This window comes from Melanerpes formicivorus, unplaced genomic scaffold, assembly GCF_026170545.1.
Source record: "Melanerpes formicivorus ecotype bairdi unplaced genomic scaffold, bMelFor1.0.p_v2 SCAF_38, whole genome shotgun sequence".
Lineage (NCBI taxonomy): Eukaryota > Metazoa > Chordata > Aves > Piciformes > Picidae > Melanerpes > Melanerpes formicivorus.
In genome coordinates this window covers 2,568,935-2,589,193 of record NW_027142390.1, presented here as the reverse complement: position 1 = coordinate 2,589,193, position 20,259 = coordinate 2,568,935, and the positions used below count along the sequence as shown (strand labels likewise).

Sequence of the window (20,259 nt, the reverse complement as noted above, 5' to 3'; positions counted from 1 at the left end):
CTTCCATAGGAGAGCATCACAGATGGTGTTGAATAGTCCCTGCAGGGAGTGATATGTGTGCTTCCAATAATTGGGTCTGGAAGAGGAGGAGATGATTATTCTGTTTCACCCATCCCTTCCTTTGTAGACAAAAGGGCTAATGGAGGTGGCTGTGTAAAGTTGCTCACTTCACCTAGGCAGAGATTTTCATCTAAGTTTATGCATGTATGGCTCTATTATATACATGGACAGAGTGTGTGGGCACAAGTGAGAAAGTGTCAGACAGTGTGGGACAAATAATCCATAAGTAGATGAATTATTGTGCAAGATGATTGAAAATTGTGGTTTGAGCTTTGATGTGTCTTTGAGTACTTTCAGCTCATGAATACCCTCTACAACTCCTTGAAAGGTGGTTGTAGCCAGGAAGGGGTTGGTCTCTTCTCCCAGGCAACCAGCACCAGAACAAGGGGACACAGTCTCAAGCTGTGCCAGGGGAAGTTTAGGCTGGAGGTGAGGAGAAAGTTCTTCACAGAGAGAGTCATTAGTCATTGGAATGGGCTGCCCAGGGAGGTCACCATCCCTGGAGTTGTTCAAGAGGAGATTGGACGTGGCACTTGGTGCCATGGTCTAGTCATGAGGTCTGTGGTGACAGGTTGGACTCGATGATCCTTGAGGTCTCTTCCAACCTTTCTGATACTGTGGTGAAAGAATATTCAGAAAGAATAAATGATGAGCAGCTCAGGTTTTGATTTTCAGATGGGCAGTGGTCTAGCTTCCCTGCATTTAGCAAAGCAGCATCAAGGTTTTGGTGAGAGAATTTTGCCCTGGCATCTGCTGTTACCCTCTGTACCAAATGGAGCTGTGTGCTACCTGGGTGCCTGCCCTGGTGTGAAGAGAATGAGTAGGTGAAGCATTTCCGTGTGCCTGTCTTTCTGTTTAAAAGATGCACTGACTGTGGGTTCCCCTGGAGATAGCTTATTAGTGCGGGAAGAGCTGCCCCGGGGCGCGGGCAGAACAGCTCTGTGAGCTGCTGTGCCTGGGCCTGCCGTCTGCTGACCACGCCGCTGAGCTTCCGCCCGGAACAGCTTCTGCTGCTGCTGCTGCTGCTGCTGGCAGTGGTGCGCCCTCGCCGCTCCCTCCAGCGCGCAGCAGTCTGCGGCTCTCCATCCTGCCTGCCCGCTGCTCTCTTCCAGCCTTCCCGAGGATGCTGATCTGATCGGAATTATGAACAAAGTTGCTCTGCGGTGGTGGTGGTTGGGGTTTATTTTCTCATATGTCTGGAGGGTTTTTTGTTAGCTCTAGTCCAGAGGTTTTACCCTAAGGAAGATTACTGTTGAAGCTGTGGCCTTGCTGAAACGGCTTCTCTGTTGTCTCTGGGGAAGAGGAGGCAGAAAATAGGCTTCTCTCTCACTTCATCACAGTAAGGCCCTAAACTGCAACTTCTGATCTTGCTGTTTTGTTGATTCTTTTTTCATGTCTGAACTGACTGCACTTCAGCTTGGGGGCAGAAGGCATTATTCTTTTAATGAAAGAAAAAAATATTCCAACCTGACAGAGGATGCAATAGGAGAAAAAGAGGTTTTTCCCCAGTGTTTCAGATGATGTTGATGGTGTTAAACAATCTATGCTTGCTTAAGTCAAAATTAGAAGGGATAAATAATCTTCATGAAAAAAACCCAGCATCTTCAGTTACATCAGGCAAATACTTCATTTTTTTTGGTATTTCAGTAGCAGACTGTTTACCAGAAAGGTCAAAGTTCTGTTCTGGGGGTTGGAAGGTTTCTCAGCAGTCTTGTAAGCACTTTTCAGACATCCACAGAAAGTTCTTGTGTGGCAGACAATTTAGGCTAGAATACAGAGTTTTCTACTAAGACGCAGGAGCTAGTGTGCTGATAGGTGCACTTCATTCATCTGCCCTGTTCTTCCCGTCCTCCTCCTCAGTGGAAGTGCACAAACTGACTGTACATGCCAGGGTAACTTTAGCATGTTATGAGTCCATTTAGCAGGTAGACAGCAGGACTGAAAGTCTTACGGTGTAGTCAGTGTAAAAGAGGATAGGCTGTGAAATGCTGTGGGGTGGTACCCATGTGTTTGTGTGAATGGGAGACAACGGTGCTTGCTTGCAGCCAGATGCATACTAGGCTGCATTCCTGTAGGACCAGGATGTTGGTGGAAGTCACTATTTCCTCCTTTGGGGAATTGCTCTTGGGGCTGCATCTGTTTCTACCAGTACCAGGGATGAGCTTAGGTGGCTAAGAGGAGGCTGGAGTGCATGGGAGAAGAGAGTCTGTGAGATCTAGGGTGGTATGACCTGTGGAAGAGGAGGATGAGAAGGGATCTAGTTTATGGTTACTACTTTTTAGGCCAGACACTTGTCAGAGTTGCATAGTGAAAGGAGCACAGGTGGCAAATTATCATAAGGGACATTTTATTTCCATGATGCATGTGGTAAAGCACTGGAGCAGGTTGCCTGAAGAAGTGGCCCAGTCCCTGTCCTCCAGGATATTCAAAACTGGAGTAGTTTCTTATTTTGTTTTCTAGTGTTCAGCAGTAAATTGCAGCTATTTCTGGCTCACATTTGCAGCCTGTGGAACACAGCAGTGCAGAACAGCTCCATGCTTTTTTGTGCAAAGTGTGATATGGTCCATGTTTTCTCCTCTTGGCCAGTTAGGTATTGGAGAGAAAGGAAAGGGTTTCGGGTGCTGAACCAGCCTCTGTCTCTGCTTAAAAGGGAGGAAAAGAAACTGCTGCATTTACTTTCCTCACAGAGGGAATGATATATGGATGAGGGGCCTCTGCACTGCCAGAGTGGAAGTTGAATAAACTGATATCAGAGAGATGTACAGGCAGGAGATATGTAACTAGGATAGATGCTTGCAAAGCCAGAAGGTCGAAATCAGTTCCTTAATACAGCTAATGCAGTGGGCAACACTGTGGGCTTGTGGTCTTCAAGTCTCTCTCATGCCACCAAGATGTGCAAAACTATTTTAAACAGCTCATGGTTTTTGAGCCTAATCTCTATTTTTATCTTGGGGGGTAGGGGAAGGATGCTAGCAGTATCTCATTTTGCTAGTGAATGATCACCTTTCTCCTCAGGCATCTGTTTCTTTTTTTACAGGAATATTTTCATAGTGATGGTATGACTCAGTAGAAAGAGGCGGTGTTGCTAGGCAGCAGTTTGAGCACTTTGCAGATGCCATGTGATGGCAGTAAGCTGCCTTGTAATAATCCATTGGTGGCAGTATTCCTGGCTGAGGTTCTGTGCTGCCCAAAGAAAGAAGCATCTCCGACAGGAGCAGATGCTGCCTAGCAACTGCCACTGCTCCTCCCCGGTCGGCCTGAAATACCTTCACTTAATTGTAGTGCCATTTTGCTAATGTGCAGACCCCTAACCTTTGGCTGTTCAGTTTCTTTCAATTCTGAGGTATATTTTCCTTCCTCAAGGTTTTGCACAGAAGTTCATTAAGGAGGCCATTATTAAGGTCAAAAATTTCTGTAGACCGGTTCTAAACCATGTCTTTTGTTTAATCTCTACTCTTCGATTGTAATGTTTGGATGGCTTTTAATCAGCTTTTGATAATCTTTTGTGTGTGTGTATTACATTAGTGTCTGGCAATTCCAATCGGATTAGAGCCTCATTTCCATGGCATGTGTACAAGCACCCTCTGCAAGAAATTGCCCTTTCTGCAAGAACCTTGAGTTTATTTGGGTAGTTGGTTTATAGTGTGTGATTGATCTGTCCTTTCCTTGGTACTGCATTCTTCATACTCTCCATCATGCTTAAGCAGCAGAATGCTTGGAACTACGAGGCCTGGTTTGCATTCCTTGTTCTCTTTGTAAACATACTTGCTGAGTATGGCCTGAACTTGCAAATAAATTTGCTTGTATCAAATTAATTTCTGGCAAATAATCGAAACCTTTACCCACAATTAATCATGTAAAGACTTGGAACATACACTGAGAAGGTGAAAACAGCCTTCTAAGTATCTGTAGAATAAAATGAAAATGCTCTCATTTTAATTTCCTTGTGGTTCTGCTCCCTTGTCAAATATGATCAGAGTCTTAACTGTGCAATCTATGAAGCTGCCAGGTTTAATCAAGCAGCTCCACAAAAATTTAATCATACTGGCCTTTAGTTTTCTCACAAAAATGTGAGGGTTTTTTTTCCTTAAGAAACTATTTTTTTTGTCTTTTAAATGAAGCCCACAATTCTCTGCAAGAAGAGCTCCTTTTTGCTGGAAGAAGGCTTTGTAGTTCTGAGAGAAGCTCAGACTGGTGGTTTGGAAGGTATTAATTCTTCGCTGGCTGTAGGCGTGATTGCACAACGCAGTTGCCTCACAAGAAGGTGAAGCTAAATCTTGACTCTCAGCTGTCTGCTCCTCTGTGTGGTATTTTGTATCAGTGTTGGGTTTTTTCCTTGCACAGTCCTGTTGCTGCGACTTGGAGACTTTTCCCTGTCTGCCCAGTGTGAATACAAAGAATTAACATGTCACTCTTCTTGGAAAATAAATTATTAAGAGAAGGTAGTTTGGAAGGTTCTAAACCCATAAATAGTGTGGAGTGGAAGGGTAGAAATTGATTGTTCACTCTCTTTATTTTAACACAATTCCCAGAGGGCATTAAGAATGCTATGTGTTGCATAAATAAAGTGTGGAGATCTGGGGCAGTGTGGAGAAGAAAAAAGGATAGAAAGCACTTAAAAACATGTATAAAAAGTCTTCTGCTGTAGGTAGAGCCAATCCACATATGGCTCCAGCTGGAGAAAGCTACATCCTTGCCCTGTTCTAATGCCCTTCCTTCACCTTCTTGTTTTAGTCTCTCTTGGAGAAAAGGTACTGAATTTGGAGCCATCTTGGGTCTTGCCTCTACAGCGAGTCTGAAGTTGTGTTGCCTGGAGCCTTGATTATCATCTAGGTATTACAAGGAATAAAATTCATCTTAGCTGTTAAAACTAGTTTATGCTATTTGATATTAGACCCTTTTAACAACAGATATTTTTGATATTAGACACTTTCAACAACAGATGGGTTAGTAGCAAAAAGCATTCTGAGGAAAGATACATTAATTTATCAATCTGAAGTAGTTACATTATTTCCTTAAATATTAATCAACCACAGTCAAACTTAGGCTTGGGGACTGACACACATTTTATATAAACCAGTAGTTACTCAATGCAAAATTCTTTGAGCTCTTTCACATTTAAGAGGTTACATCTTTATTGATGATCTGGGTGAGGGGATTGAGTCAGTCATCAGTAACTTTGCAGAGGACACCAAGTTGGGAGCAGGTGTTGATCTGTTAGAGGGTAGAAGGGTTCTCCAGAGGGACCTTGACAGGCTGGACAGATGGGCAGAGACCAACATGTTGACATTCAACAAGTCCAAGTGCCAGCTGCTGCACTTTGGCCACAACAACCCCATGTAGTGCTACAGGCTGGGGACAGAGTGGTTGGAGAGCAGCCAGGCAGAGAGGGACCTAGGGGCGCTGATTGACAGCCAGCTGAACATGAGCCAGCAGTGTGCCCAGGTGTCCAAGAAGGCCAATGGCATCCTGGCCTGCATCAGAAAGTGTGGCCAGCAGGAGCAGGGAAGTAATTGTGCCCCTGTACTCAGCACTGGTTAGGCCACACCTTGAGTCCTGTGGCTAGTTCTGGGCCCCTCAATTTAAGAAGGACATTGAGACTCTTGAACATGTCCAGAGAAGGGCAACAAGGCTGGGGAGAGGCCTCGGGCACAAGCCCTGTGAGGAGAGGCTGAGGGAGCTGGGGTTGTTTAGTCTGGAGAAGAGGAGGCTCAGGGGAGACCCTGTTGCTCTCTCCAACTCCCTGAAGGGTGGTTGTAGCCAGGTTGGGGTTGTTCTCTTCTCCCAGGCAACCAGCACCAGAACAAGAGGACACAGTCTCAGGCTGTGCCAGAGGAAGTTTAGGCTCGAGGTGAGGAGAAAGTTCTTCACTGAGAGAGTTGTTAGCCATTGGAATGTGCTGCCCAGGGAGGTGGTGGAGTCATTGTCCCTGGAGGTGTTCAAGAGGAGACTGGATGTGGCACTTGGTGCCATGGTTTAGCAGTCATGAGGTCTTGGGTGACAGGTTGGACTTGATGATCTTTGAGGTCTTTTCCAACCTTCTTGATTCTATGATTCTGTGTTCACCCAAATTAAACATGAACACCAAAGCCCTATCCAGTGTGATAGAGCGGGGGGTTTAACATACAGTTATGTGCTATCAAGGATGAAGTCATACCATCAGAAAACTTCAGAACTTAGAATCATAAAGGTTGGAAAAGATCAAGTCCAACCTTCTACCTAACACCTCCATGACCACTGGACTATGTCCTGAAGTGCCACATCGTGTTGAACACCTCCAGGGACGGGTGACTCCCTGGGCAGCCTGCTCTGATGCCTGACTGCTCTTTCAGTAAAGACATTTTTCCTGATATCCAAACGTTGACATTTGTAGCACAGGACAGAATTCAGTGTCTGCTCAGTGTGATTATGAAGTGGCAGAGTATGGAGCTAAGTAATTTGGGTATAGAGCAGCATGACTGCAGCTGTATTGCTCTTATGCAACCTCATCTTCTGAGATGAGGTTGGTTGAAGATGCCAGTGAGGCACGATCGGTGTGTAACCTGAGTGACTGCAAGCTGGGCGTAGTACAAAGCAGTTTGAGAAATTAAATGGCATACTTTGACCTGAAACACTTGTTCTGCTGGTGTCATCTAAAAATGTTGCAAGTTAGCAGAATTTTAGTAATGAGACAGATAATAATAACTGGGAAAAGCTATCACAGGGGCCAAAAAGCTTTGCCTTTTGAAGCTGTGAGTAAATAGGTATGTTGGAAGCTTACAGTGGAAAGAGTTTAAGAACTTCCCATTCATTTGGTCACATTGTGCAACTAAAAAAAAAAAACAACCAGTAAAACTAAACAAGCAAACAACAAGGTATGTCCACAGGTGATAGTATGAACTGTTGTGGGGTTTTCCCCCCTAAGGGTAACTCCTTAAATCTTGGCTTTGCCAGCATCTTGGGATAAAGGAAAACAGAAATGTGTTTTAGCATATTGGATCTGCTCTAGCAGCAATGATTCCTATCATGGGAGAAGAAACATGTGAAATAAGCAATGCTCTTTAAAAGCTCAGCTTTATGATTAGAGGAACATAATTCACATTTGGAGAAGAAGTGGACAATGTGAATACAGAACAGCCTTGAACTGGTTTTGTTTCTTAGTCCTCATTGGAATAAATACTGCCAATTTTCCTTGGCATGTCATGGAAGGTGGGAAGGGAAAGGGCAGTAAAAAAGGCTCTGTTCCTTTATGAAAACAAACAAATTACTCATACAGGCTGGTATTTTATATTGTAAATAGGACATTGTGCAATGTCCAGATATTTTTGTAGGCTCTACCACCATGTGTGCAAAGTATAATAGAAGACACATACCTGTGCCAGTTCAATGTGCATTTTTATGTATATGCTAAGAAAAATGAGGGTTCTGGAGAATTAGCAGCTAGATGCTGCATGATCCTTTGGGGGATGTATTGTGCTGGACAGTGCTCTGGCATTTTCCTGTTCCTTTTTGAGGGTTTCCCGCTGTTGATGTTACAAATGTGACAGGTTTCTATTCCTATGTTTATCATGTAATTGACATAATCCATTTGAGAAGAAAAATGATATGTGGAATCATTGTGACCCAGGTGAGACTGGATGGGGAAGCTGGGAGATAGGAAATTAAATTAGAGGGAGTTAAGAAAGGAAGATGTAGTTGAAATTATACCACAGCAAAAATGAAGGCAGCTCTGCTGTTTAGGTGTGCAGCAGAAAGCAGTGACACACATGAAGTCTAATTTCCCATTTCTCTAACTGTGAATTGTTGGGGTGGGTTTTTTGCCATAATTGTGTTCAGATGAGGTCACAAATCAATAGATAGTAAGAGACAGAAGCAGCTCAGGCTGTAATTCCATGATAGAGATCATAACAATCCAGCCACATACTCATCTCATTTGGTGTCCTGCCCTTGGCTGTGACCCGTGGCAAGTGTTTACAGTTTAGGAGCACAGCAAGATAAGCAGAGGTGATGCTTTCCCAAGACTCAGGTGCTTTCTGGGTCAGGGACTTGCTGAGCCTCAGGTGGTACAGATCCATTTATTTGCCTTATTTGCTTTTCTACTTGAGTGATTTTTTTTGTTGTTGTTATTATTGAGTTTTACTTTTGTCATCCACAGCATCTCGTGAGGAGTGTCACCGTTTATGCAGGGGGGAAAAGTATTTAATGAAAGTCTGGAACTGTTCTCTGTTTTTTCACTCAACACTGCTCTGCTTTTTGTACTGGAGGAACAATTAGTGATTGTTCTCTGGTCACTTCCTCCATGCAACTTGCCAATTATACTCTCTCCACCCGGTCAGCCGCCAGTCCTACCGGAAGAAGAGTCCCATCCTGGTTCGTAATTAAGAACATGAAAACTCTGCTGCAGTCCTTGGTATCTCTTGTCTCACTTCTTCCTACCTTTCCTTTTATTGTCCTTTTTGAGAAAGGGGAAAACTGGCATGTAGAGGTTCATTGCGAATTTTAGAGTACTGCGGGTAATGGTACCTTCCCTTTTTCCCCCAAGGCTATTCTGCTGTGATGTGATGGTGGTGATTCTCTCTGAGCACTGAGGTTGGGACAGAAGCCCTGGATAACATTGCAGGGTTTCAGTTGTGATGATGGCAGAGGGAGAGATGATTGTTTTGTATGTGAGACAAGGGTTCTTCACCCCTCATGAAACACCATGGGCATGAACTAAATAGTGTACACCTGCCAGTTGTGCTTGTGGTACTTAACATCCATCTGCAAGTGTTTGTTACCCTGAATAGCTTGAGTGGCTTCACAAACTTTGTCACTTTTCTAAACGATCAGCTTTGCTGGATCGTTTAGAAATACTTTAAATGGAAACTGTTCCAGCGAAGAGCTTTTAGAGCTTGTCAGTCATTGTCTCCACAGAGAATGCTGTCTGCTGCTTCTGTTTCATATCTCTTGCTAAATGCCTTCCCACTTTACCACAACCAGGCTGAGTTTCTGCAAGAGCTTTTGACTGGAGCTGCTTCAGAATCGATTTTTGTAAAACCTACTGGATGGCATCAACCAGGTCTTTTTTCTTCATGTAGCAAGCAGCTCCTTTAGGTATCCTACAGAGGAATCAGTAAGCTGTACAAAGATGCACTGACCCTTTTTTTAGATGCCATGTTTGTCTGTGTGCCCTTACTCTTTCGAAGCAGTTTCTCTTGCTGCTGACTTACAGTGGGGCCTGCTACGGTGACAGGGTACGTCCATAGGCAAGGGAGCCACTTCTGAGTCTGTCTTCTCCTGGATCTTTGGCTTCCCTCTTACTCCAGTGTTGTCTGTTCTTACACTCCCAGTTCCTTCACACTGTTTGATACAGATTGAGAGTAAGCCACCTATGTGAACTTGTTTGTGCTTTTCTCATTACTAGATTACAGAGATGCAGAAGGAAGGGTTTCTCTGCCTGTGGCCCCCTTTGGAGTCCAGGTATCACAGTTAAAGACCCCCTGGCATGGAGATAATCCCTGAAAGTGACACGTGGTGCTTTTTCAAAGCATTTCTCTATGGCAACATGTTGGGCTTAACTGCTGGGGGAAAGGAACTGTGACCTCCCTGTGAACCTGAATGATGGCAAGGGGGTTTAACATCTGAAAACCGATGTTAAATATTTCAGCAGTCTGTCCTGGAATCCAACAGGGATCATTCAGATCTGTTAACTGGTGGGTAAAAGCTTTTCTGTGTCTGTTTTGATGGTGTGGTACATCTGTATTGTGGTGACCAAAGGGGTGACTCTTGAAAGAAATTATAGAGGGTTGGTGGTTGGTAGTTTGTAGGTGATTGCATGTTACAATGAGTTTCTCCGTGGGAAGGGCAAAAGTCAGTTACTGGAGTCATCTCTGAATTGTTTTCTCTAGAATGGTTAAAGTATTCTGTGTTTGCTGTATACATCCATGTTCATATTTTCCAGCTAATACTGCTAAGAAGAACTGTATGCCTAAGAGTGACTTCATAAATAAGATTGTATTGCACAGTCCATCTTTAGCTGAACAAATGAGTAGCATCCACTGCTTCGGGAGTAACCTTTGGAGTCATGTGTCAGGCTATAAACCAGCCTCAGATGTCTCAGATTCTCTCAGAATCAGTAGCTATTTTTACCATTCACCTTTCTTTGGGAGATGTTTAATGACATATTCTTGCTAAAGAGTTTTAACAAGATGTGCTTTGGTGTGTTAAGTCAGCTTACTGGGGTTCTTCCATTTTTCCTGACTCCCATTTGGTGTGGCTGGGAGGTCAACTGATCCTGAGATTTGGTTTCTGTTCTGTTGGAAATACCCTTCTTGCTATTCACATACTCTGCTGGTTGTTAAAACTGCCCAGCAGAAGAGACTTGCATAGTTTATTGATGACTACAAATTTATCCATGAATTAGCTTTCCTACTGCTTTGTTAAGAGTGAGCAAAATCAGAAGAACGTTGTTTTTTGTGTGAGAATTTCTTTTCTGACTGAGAAGGAGCGTGCAGATTGTATCCACAGCTGGTGGCATCAGTTAGTTTTTGTTCTGAGGTTTTTTGTTCTTTTTTTGACTAGGGTAGACATAAGAGAGGAGCTTTGGCTCTCTTGCTGGTAGAGTAGTCTAAATTCTAAAGAGCTGGTTACATACTGATGCAGTAAAGTCCTTATATCAGATTTTCTGTGTGTGACCAGTAGACTCCTTTTATAAATGGACAGTTTGCATCTCTAATAGATCTATTAAAATTACTTCTTCCAAGCCTAAATATAGTAAAGTTGTTATTCTTGGCAGTGTTTTTAAGGTTTATTGTGTCAGCAGCTGAGAAAAAAAACAGTACCCTGCTTTCCTGGTACCTTTCCTTTGGCTTTCATTCCAAGCTCACTTTTTATTGTTACATATTAGGCAAGGATCTGATGACCGAAGAACAAGTAGTTGCATCCAGTCAATTTCCTGGTTGCATCCCTTATTTGATGCTTTTCATGCAGTAAATAATTGTCACCCCTGATTTTCTTCCTATTTTTGTTGATCTGAACAGAGCAGCCATGGTATTTGAAGAGAGTCCTATGCATTTGGTAAATCAACTTAAAGCTAAAGGATGTTTGTACCTTTTTGGTCTGGTAAAATCTCCTGTTGGAGAGCCTCCCCACATTTTGTGTATATAAGGGATACTGCTATCTAGAATACATGAGGGGTGAGGAGAAGCCATTAGAAGATTTGATCATGGCTTGCCAGTTAAGTGTCTGGCAGCTGACAGCGTTCCTGTGCTTTGGGAGAGGCGTTTTGTAGTTTTCCTTTGGTTGAAATCCATATTTATCATTTCTTCATGGGTGAAGAATGAATCTACAATACTGACAAGCTTAGTGTTCCTCTTGGATTGTGTTGTTTGCCTTACTCCAGTCTGGAGCCAGTTGTTACGTTTCTCCTGTCTCTGATGTAAACAAGAATTTAAAACCTCCTTTACCCGGCGGTGACTTCTGCTGGGCTGCAGGAGCTGAGAGAAGAGTTTAGGGCTGCTGATGGAATCTATTCTTTTCCTCTTTAATTAAATGCTACATTGAGACTCACTGTGGAAGGGCAAGCATTTCATGCTGTTTGATTCTCTTCAGACTTTGATTCAAAGTTCTTTCTCATATTACCCTGATCTGTGTGGGTGTTTACCTGGTGTATGTAGCTGCTTCTTTCTTGCCCCTTTATGGGATCTGCATAGATGGCTCAAACTTCTATTTTAGTGGATATTTTTTTGTGTGTATCTCATTACTTGGAAATTAGAGGTTCAAGAAATGTGCCTCATGGTGGATGGTGCAGATGGTAGTTTCCATGGTGTGTGCTTGCTCTGGACTTAAGACTTTCTGATTCACTTCTTTAAGTCTTCACTAAAGAGAGCCTTTAGTGCAAAGGGATTGAGTGTCTTTGATATGAAAAGGCACTCCTGGAGAAAATGAAATGCAGCCCCTTCACCTGGGAACATCTCAACCGTAGCTTAGCTGTTCTCATTAAAGTGAAGGTGTTCTCTTAAATTGGAAAAAAAAGATGCTGCCCACTGGAGGTCACTATTTCAACTCCTGGAATTCCACTTATGCTCCAGCTTGTGTGCAGGTGATATGCAGGATATGCTCTGTGGCTGAGCAGGTATTTGCTTAGAACAAGGGACTTGAATGATTAAATGAAATGTGTGCCTGAGTGAGATTTTTAAATGCTGGTGAGCAGGCATTGCAGGGCTGGGTGAGGGTGGACATCCTTTGTAACAACCCATGTGCATGTCCCAGTTGCATTTTAATAGATGTGGTTAAAGGCTGTATCATTGTACACTAGACTGATGGTTGTTCTTTTAACATTTATTTAGAACTTTGATTTTATTTAGTATTTCTTTCCTTGTATTCATATTTTCTGAAACATCAAGCTGATTATGGGTCATGAAAACTAAAGATGCCTAGAAAAACATTTAAGATGTATGTCATGGTGGGTAGTGCTTATGAAAAGAATAGATTCTCACCTGTCTTTTTAATATACTTAAATAAAACATGTACTTATACATGCTTAAATATAATAACATATGGTAATACAGGACTTTTGCAGATGAGTAATTGCACAAATGGTACCTGAAATAGTTTCAGCTTGGAGGAAAGGAATTCCTGCAGTTGACTCCCTATGATAATCTCTGCAGTTAGGACTGCCTGCTCCATTGATGAGTTGTGTAGTAGAGTAAGGATTGAGACATGGAAATTCTTGTATGCAATGTGAATTAGGAGTTGGTGATTAAAGTGATTACAAGCCTTGCTTAATTTGAAAGTCTTTTTTACAGTGCATCTGCTATAATGCTGCTGAGCTTAACTTTTGATAAGGGCCAAAATGAAGATATCTGGTGAGGGAAAGTTGGCTGACAGGTTTTCTGGGCAGCGATGTAATAGCTATTTATATAAAGGGAGTGAGCTGAAGTGCTATGCTTAGAAGAAAAATTCACACACAGATTCAACCCTCATATGTCTCTCTCTCTCTGTTTTTCTCCACCCTCTAGTGATATGCAGCTTCCGAGGAGCTGTACCGCAAGGCTTGGTCCTGGAACTAGGTGAAACTGTCCAGATCCTAGAGAAATGTGAAGGTAAGTGTGATGGCCAGGAAAGAATCCCATTTTCTATATTAGAATGTACAAATATCTTAATCTAGCCCATTTTAATCAGTTGCTTGGAAATCATGATGCATCAAATCAAAGCATTTGAACAAAACCTAATCTGACCCACTTTCTGCAGGGAAGGCTGAGTGCTCTTGGCACTAATCCAGTCTGATAGGGGGTCAGTGTGTTTTAAGTTAACCATCTGTCCAGAAAATCTTGAACCCTGACCTGATTGTTGTATTCTAATTGGGTCTTACAGTGAGTTTTCATCATGTGAAGTATATAATCAGTGCCTTTTTTTACCATATGTTCTCAGTTAAGTGTATCAGTCTTTATTTAGAGACAGCTGAACACATGAGAAACATTAGTTATGAAATAGGTTGGTTGATTATTTGGGAGTAATTCTGTGAAAAATGCAAAGAATGTGGGTTTAGGGTGGATTGCTTTGCATTTATCCATGAGGGGTTTGGATGCCATTGTAAATGTTATAAGTACAGTCTTGTCTTTGTGTGTGTGGCTGGAGATGTCTGTGTGTGAATAAATTGAATGTCCTAATCCTGTGCTTTATTCACATGAATAGTGTGATTGAAGTTGTGCTGAAAAGGAGAATGATTTTGATCCTAATGCTCAGAGTGAGGTAGTGGTGTAAAACATGCCTATTGAGAAACAGGCTGACTAGATACACTATGAGAACATAGTTCATTATAGTTTGAGGTGGAATAATATAACCTTAACCCTGAGGTGCTAAAGCAAATTCAAAACCAGATCAACCAGAATTACCATTCCATGAATATGCAGGTTTGGGGTTTGTGTTTCTTCAGGTTACAGTAATTTTTCATCTTCAGTGTTAATGTTGCTATACAAACCTGGTAGCATGCGTGTCAGAAAACAGCTTTTCTTCCCTCATACTAGAATTGTCTTTTGTTTTTGATGCTTTTTCTTCTACTCCAGTGTTTTATTTGCCTACTGAGTGAACTCTTCCTGAAAAAGGGATCTCTTACATGCTGAGTTTTCTATGCAAGCAGCAGTTTCTTCATCTGTACTTGTAATAATTTTCTATTGAATGAGAGATTTGCAGTGCAGTAGTGATACTTAATCCATGAAGAAGCATGCTGTAAGCAATGCCTGTAGTGCTGTTCCTGCAAATCATAATGTTTTGTAAAAACCCCATGTGTGGTGTAATGGGCTGAGCTTTACTTGAGCACTCTTGATTGTTCTGCTAGGTCTCCCACATCACTACTTGGTGCAAGCTCAGGAAAAAGCAATTCCTTTGCACATGACAGTATAACCCTGGACAGTATAACCCTAGGGTGAAACAGTCATGATGTTTTCAAGCCATTTCTGCTAATCAAGGAAACTTTCAAAACTCTGCAAAATAAAAGCAGGGTCTCAAAGGAGCAGGTTGCTTACAGAAAAGCAGAAGGATAATCCAGTGTCTCTTCACAATGTTGTAATAATTAGGCTCTGCATATTCCCTTTGCCAGGAGCTTTGAGGATGATTCCTCAAAGGCAGCTCATGCCAGTCTTCAAATTGCTGAGAAAGGAGGCCCTCAGACTCTTTTCCCGATTGGAAAGAGGTGTTTGTACAGAGCTTTTTGGGGTTGTTTTTCAAGCCCTCTAAGTATTAATGTATAAAAGGAGAGATTAATGTTGATAATAACATCTGGAGCTCCATAATGTGAAACTCATCTGAATAATCAGATGGTCTGTGCTGCAGCTCTTGCATGTGTGAATTATGCAAACAGGCACACTAAATGTGCAGAGTAGGTTCTTAAAAGGAAATAAGGTAGTAATTGTTTAAGCATTCTTGTCTAAGTGGTTGTTTAACAGGGTCCTTGGTTTGCATTGCAAATTTAGAATGAAGTAAAGCTCATCTTGCACTTCTGCATCATTTGCTGGGGATTCTTTTGACCAGACAATCTGGGTAAATTAATGTTGACCCTTGCACATCAGGGTCACTACTGTGGGAGTCAGCAGAGGAACCATTGCTGTTTCAGCTTCACTCCTTAGAACAGTTTGTGAATAATTCTCTACAGTAGGGCCTTTGGTGCCTGAATTAAAAGGATTCCCATACACACACCTTCTAGGGATGTGAAGAATGGTTTCAGAGACTCAGTGAAGAATTCAAGACTGACAGAGATTCAATACTAGCTATATTTCTGAATGCTTATTTTTAATCATAATGACTTGTTGAAGAAGTGCATTATTGCTACAAAAGAGCAAGTGCTCTTTTGTAGTGACTGGTATAACAAGCAGTCACTGCCTTTACAGCAACTGAATGAGAGACTAGGGTTTTTCCTATATTGAGTTCTTGGTTACCTCTGCAGCTGAGTTTTCTGTGGATTGTCAGAGTCAGTTTGCTTACACACATGTTGTTATATGCAAATTTGCCTCTAAGGGTAATAAATATGAATACCAGTCGATGACACGCTTTTGTTGTGGTTATCTATGCACATAGTAAATAAAGTACAATGAAATGCAGTTGTCTTTATTACAGTTACTTTGTTACTGTGAATCTTGTTCATGTGCTTGAAATGAGGACTTTTGGACTTGTGTGCCTTCCATTTCAGATGCTTTCATACCAGACCAACCAACACTTAAATCCCTGCTTTCTAGTCCTGTCTATATCTGACAAATACCTCCCATTGCTTCCTCCCTGTGGTAGTGTGAAAGTTTAATCCTCCCACCACATAAAGCACAGCTACACTCAGTCGGAGAACTGAACTTTCTCTCACCACCACACTTTCTTACACCTAAACGTTTCAGCTAGAGAATTCTGTAGCTGTCCTTTTCTTAAAGGCACAGCCTGAAACTGTCACACCCCCCATCCCCAGTAGTTCGGTCTGACAGAGTTTAAAGCCATGGACTTAGTGTCTCTATTTCATCTGAAGCTAGCAAACACTCCATCCCTGTTTCCACCATACAGTATGCTGTCTCTGAAGCATTGAACATTACCAGGGTAGTTTCATAGTCACTGGTTGCATGAAGGGTCCTTCAGTGATCTCACTTAGAAGTAACAAATGTTCTTCAAGATACCAGTTGTATGGATTCTTGTCTCCCATCATTCCCTTCTCTCTGTTCTCCTCTCTGAGCTCTTCCACTTGTGATCTTGCCACTGAGAGCTGAACAGTAAGTGGTGTTCTCTGCTTTATAATGCCATATATTCAGAAGGTGAGAGTGTGTGGCAATAGTATGCCACCTATAAATGACTTAACAAAACTCTGTCTGTCAAGCATGAGCGTGCTAATTGGTAGTGGCTGCAAGTACCTAGAGGCATTCAGTTTCAAGTGTCTGTTTATTTTTATTGCTATGGAGCAGTTTTCTTTAGATTAAAAAAGCTGCAACTTCAGTGACTTTAATTATTCATACTATCATAGTATCAGTCAGGGTTGGAAGGGACCCCAAATATCATCTAGTTCCAACCCCCCTGCCATGGGCAGGGACACCCCACATTAGATCAGGCTGGCCAGAGCCTCATCCAGCCTGGGCTTAAACACCTCCAACCCACAGATTCTTAAATAGTCACTGAAGAAACAGTAACTGATGCCTGAAGCTCCAGTTAAAAGACTTATCTTACCTGTTCAAGTTCTGGTGTCCACACAAGTACTCATTTAGATGGGTTAAATGTGTATGTTAGTAATAGCATTTTTAAACCATCTGTCTGATACATGTAAATCTTCCTCTGCTGTTCCAGCAGTGACAGTGCGGTTGAGCAAAGGCTTTACTGTCTTTGGGACACTTTAAGTGTCAGACACAGCTTGCAGTTAGTTGTTTTACTTAAATTCTTGAACAGTTCAGTGTGCTTGAGGAGTGATATCTTTGCCATGCTCCCAAGTTGCACCTACAGATCTCAGGAACTGCACGGCAGTCTGTCCTTGCTGTGACAAGGAAGATTTCCTTCCACCTGAAGTTGGGACCTGTCTGTGGCTCGCTGGGTCAAACTGACTCACTCCCAATAATTTGAGTTTTCCCTCAGAAGGATGTCTCCAGTGAGATGTTCCTTTTACTCTTTGGCTTTTGTGAAGTGTGCCAGTGGAACGGAAGTCTCTTGGACCCACACAGCTGCTGCAGAGGATCTTGCCTGGCTGCTCAAACTAATCCTTTGGAGAATGGCTTCTTATTTGGCTAATGCTGAGATAAGCCACATTCTCTCTTCTGCTTTTGTTGTGGCATCTCTGGCTGCATTATTAGCATATCCCTGTGGTTCTGTTGGCACAAGGCTGCTCCCTGACATGGTGTTGGCAGCCAGGGTTGGGTATTCATCTGCTGCTCGTCCTGTCCTGGCACTGCTCAGTGTGTCAAGCTCAGAACAGAGTGGTCTTGGCATTGAACGGTTTCAGCATCAAGAAGCTGTTGCTAAGCACTGCCACCATCCCCCTTCTGGGTCACTTTGAGTACCTTTAGCTCTGCACAGCAGCTGACATGCAGATTAAAGGTAAAAGCCATTGTTAATTAGCTAGTATGTGCTAGATGTTAGGAGGAAGTTCTTCCAGAAAGAGTGATTGGCCCTTGGAATGGGCTGCCGAGGGAGGTGGTGGAGTCACCATCACTGGAGGTGTTTAGGAAGACACTGGATGGGGTGCTTGGTGCCATGGTTTAGTTGATTGGATAGTGTTGGATTATAGGTTGGACTCAATGATCTCAAAGGTCTTTTCCAACCTGGTTAATTCTATTCTATTCTAAAAGAAGGTAGTTTTCCTCCAGCTTCCAGGGTTACTCACTCTTGAAGGCACAGGAATTGGCGGTTCCCATGTGCCGGAAGGCAAGCCGGCGGGGAAGGCGACCAGCCTGGATGAGCAAGCAGCTCCTGGAGGATTTAAGGGGGAAGAGGAGGCTGTATCACCTTTGGAAGGAGGGGAAGGCTTCTCGAGGTATGTTCAAGGAAGCTGTTAGATTATGTAGGAATAAAATTAGGGAGGCTAAGGCCCAGCTGGAACTGAAGCTGGCCACCACAGTCAAAGATAATAAAAAGCATTTTTATAAATATATTAACAATAAGAAGAAGGGCAGGAAGAACCTGAACTCCCTAGTGGACCTGGAGGGGAACACAGTTACTGAGGATGAGGATAAAGCTGAGGTCCTGAACACCTTCTTTACCTCAATGTTTAACAGCAAGGCAGGAGTTCAGGACGAGTGGTCTCCGGAGCTGGGCGTTGGGGTCGGGGAGCAGAGTAATACCCTGGAAATCCATGAGGAGTTAGTTCGGGACCTGCTGAGCCACTTGGATATCCACAAGTCCATGGGACCAGATGGGATCCATCCTAGGGTGCTGAGAGAGCTGGCGGATGTGCTAGCTAGGCCACTCTCCATCATTTTCCTCCAGTCCTGGCTCACCGGTGAGGTCCCAGATGACTGGAAACTGGACAACGTGGTCCCCATCCACAAGAAGGGTCGGATGGAGGAACCTGGAAACTACAGGCCAGTCAGCCTGACCTCAGTGCCAGGGAAAGTGATGGAGCAGATTATCCTGGCAGCAATAACTGCGCACCTGAAGGATGGCCAAGGGCTCAGGTCCAGCCAGCATGGATTCAGGAAGGGCAGATCCTGCCTCTCCAACCTGATCTCTTTCTATGATCAGGTGACCCGCCTGGTGGATGTGGGGAGGCCTGTGGATGTGGTCTACCTAGACTTCAGCAAGGCCTTTGACACCGTCCCCCACAGCAAACTGCTGACTAAGCTGTCAGCCTGTGGATTGGACCACTACACTCTGTGCTGGGTTAGGAACTGGCTGGAGGGCCGGGCCCAGAGAGTGGTCGTGAACGGTGCCGCATCCAGCTGGAGGCCAGTCACCAGTGGTGTCCCCCAGGGATCAGTGCTGGGCCCTGTCCTCTTCAACATATTCGTTGATGATCTGGATGAAGGGGTAGAGTCAGTCATCAGCAAGTTTGCAGATGACACAAAGTTAGGGGCAGATGTTAGTCAATTAGAGGGTAGAAAGGCTCTGCAGAGGGACCTCGACCGACTGGAAAGATGGGCAGAGTCCAATGGGATGGCTTTCAACAAGTCCAAGTGCCGAGTGCTGCACTTTGGCTATGGCAATCCCATGCAGAGGTATAGGCTGGGGTCGGAGTGGCTGGAGAGCTCCCAGACAGAGAGGGACCTGGGTGTGCTGATCGACAGCCACCTGAATATGAGCCAGCAGTGTGCTCAGGTGGCCAGGAGGGCCAATAGCATTCTGGCCTGCATTAGGAATAGTGTGGCCAGCAGGAGCAGGGAGGTCATAGTGCCCCTGTACTCTGCTCTGGTTAGGCCGCACCTTGAGTACTGTGTCCAGTTCTGGGCTCCTCAGTTTAAGAAGGACATTGAGACACTTGAGCGTGTCCAGAGAAGGGCAACAAGGCTGGGGAGAGGCCTTGAACACAAGCCCTATGAGGAGAGGCTGAGGGAGCTGGGATTGTTTAGCCTGGAGAAGAGGAGGCTCAGGGGTGACCTTATTGCCCTCTACAACTACCTGAAGGGTGGTTGTAGCCAGGAGGGAGTTGGCCTCTTCTCCCAGGCAACCAGCACCAGAACAAGGGGACACAGTCTGAAGCTGCGCCAGGGGAGGTTCAGACTCGAGGTGAGGAGGAAGTTCTTCACCGAGCGAGTCATTCGGCATTGGAATGGGTTGCCCAGGGAGGTGGTTGAGTCATCGACCCTGGAGGCGTTCAAGGGGAGATTGGACGTGGCACTTGGTGCCATGGTCTAGTCATGGGGTCTGCGGTGTCAGGTTGGACTCGATGATCCTCGAGGTCCTTTCCAACCTAAGTGATACTGTGATACTGTGATACTGTGATACTGCTAAGTATTGTGAAACCTTATTTTTATAGGACAAAGCAGGTTGGAGTTCTTGTAGCAGGTTTTGCTAGCAATGCATTCTGTAAGAAACAAGTTTAGCTTTAGGATTTACCATTAAGACTTGTAATTTTGTTTTCAGAATCCTGTTTGTCAAGTACAGAGGGGATTTGGTTTTTCCTGTGGTCCACAGCTGATGCTACTGTATTTAACCCAGATAATTGAGCTTTGTTTTCCTAAAAAACAGATCAATACCTCTCCATTAGGAACCTGCTACTAAGTGCTCAAAAGGGGTGAGCCTTTACTACATGACAGACCTCTTGTTAAGTGGAAATCTGAAAAGGGTTACAAG

At 43.7% G+C, this 20,259-nt stretch overlaps 1 protein-coding gene across 12 annotated transcripts in view; it reads left to right on the top strand.

Annotated features, from left to right (window-relative positions):
• Nucleotides 1–20,259, top strand: part of DOCK3 (dedicator of cytokinesis 3) — a 207,297-nt gene that overhangs the window by 8,346 nt on the left and 178,692 nt on the right. For all 12 annotated transcript variants that reach the window (XM_068157820.1, XM_068157819.1, XM_068157818.1 and 9 more), the window contains exon 2: nt 13,038–13,121. In XM_068157820.1, the coding sequence (XP_068013921.1) occupies nt 13,038–13,121 (84 nt within the window). The remainder of the gene's footprint in view (nt 1–13,037; nt 13,122–20,259) is intronic.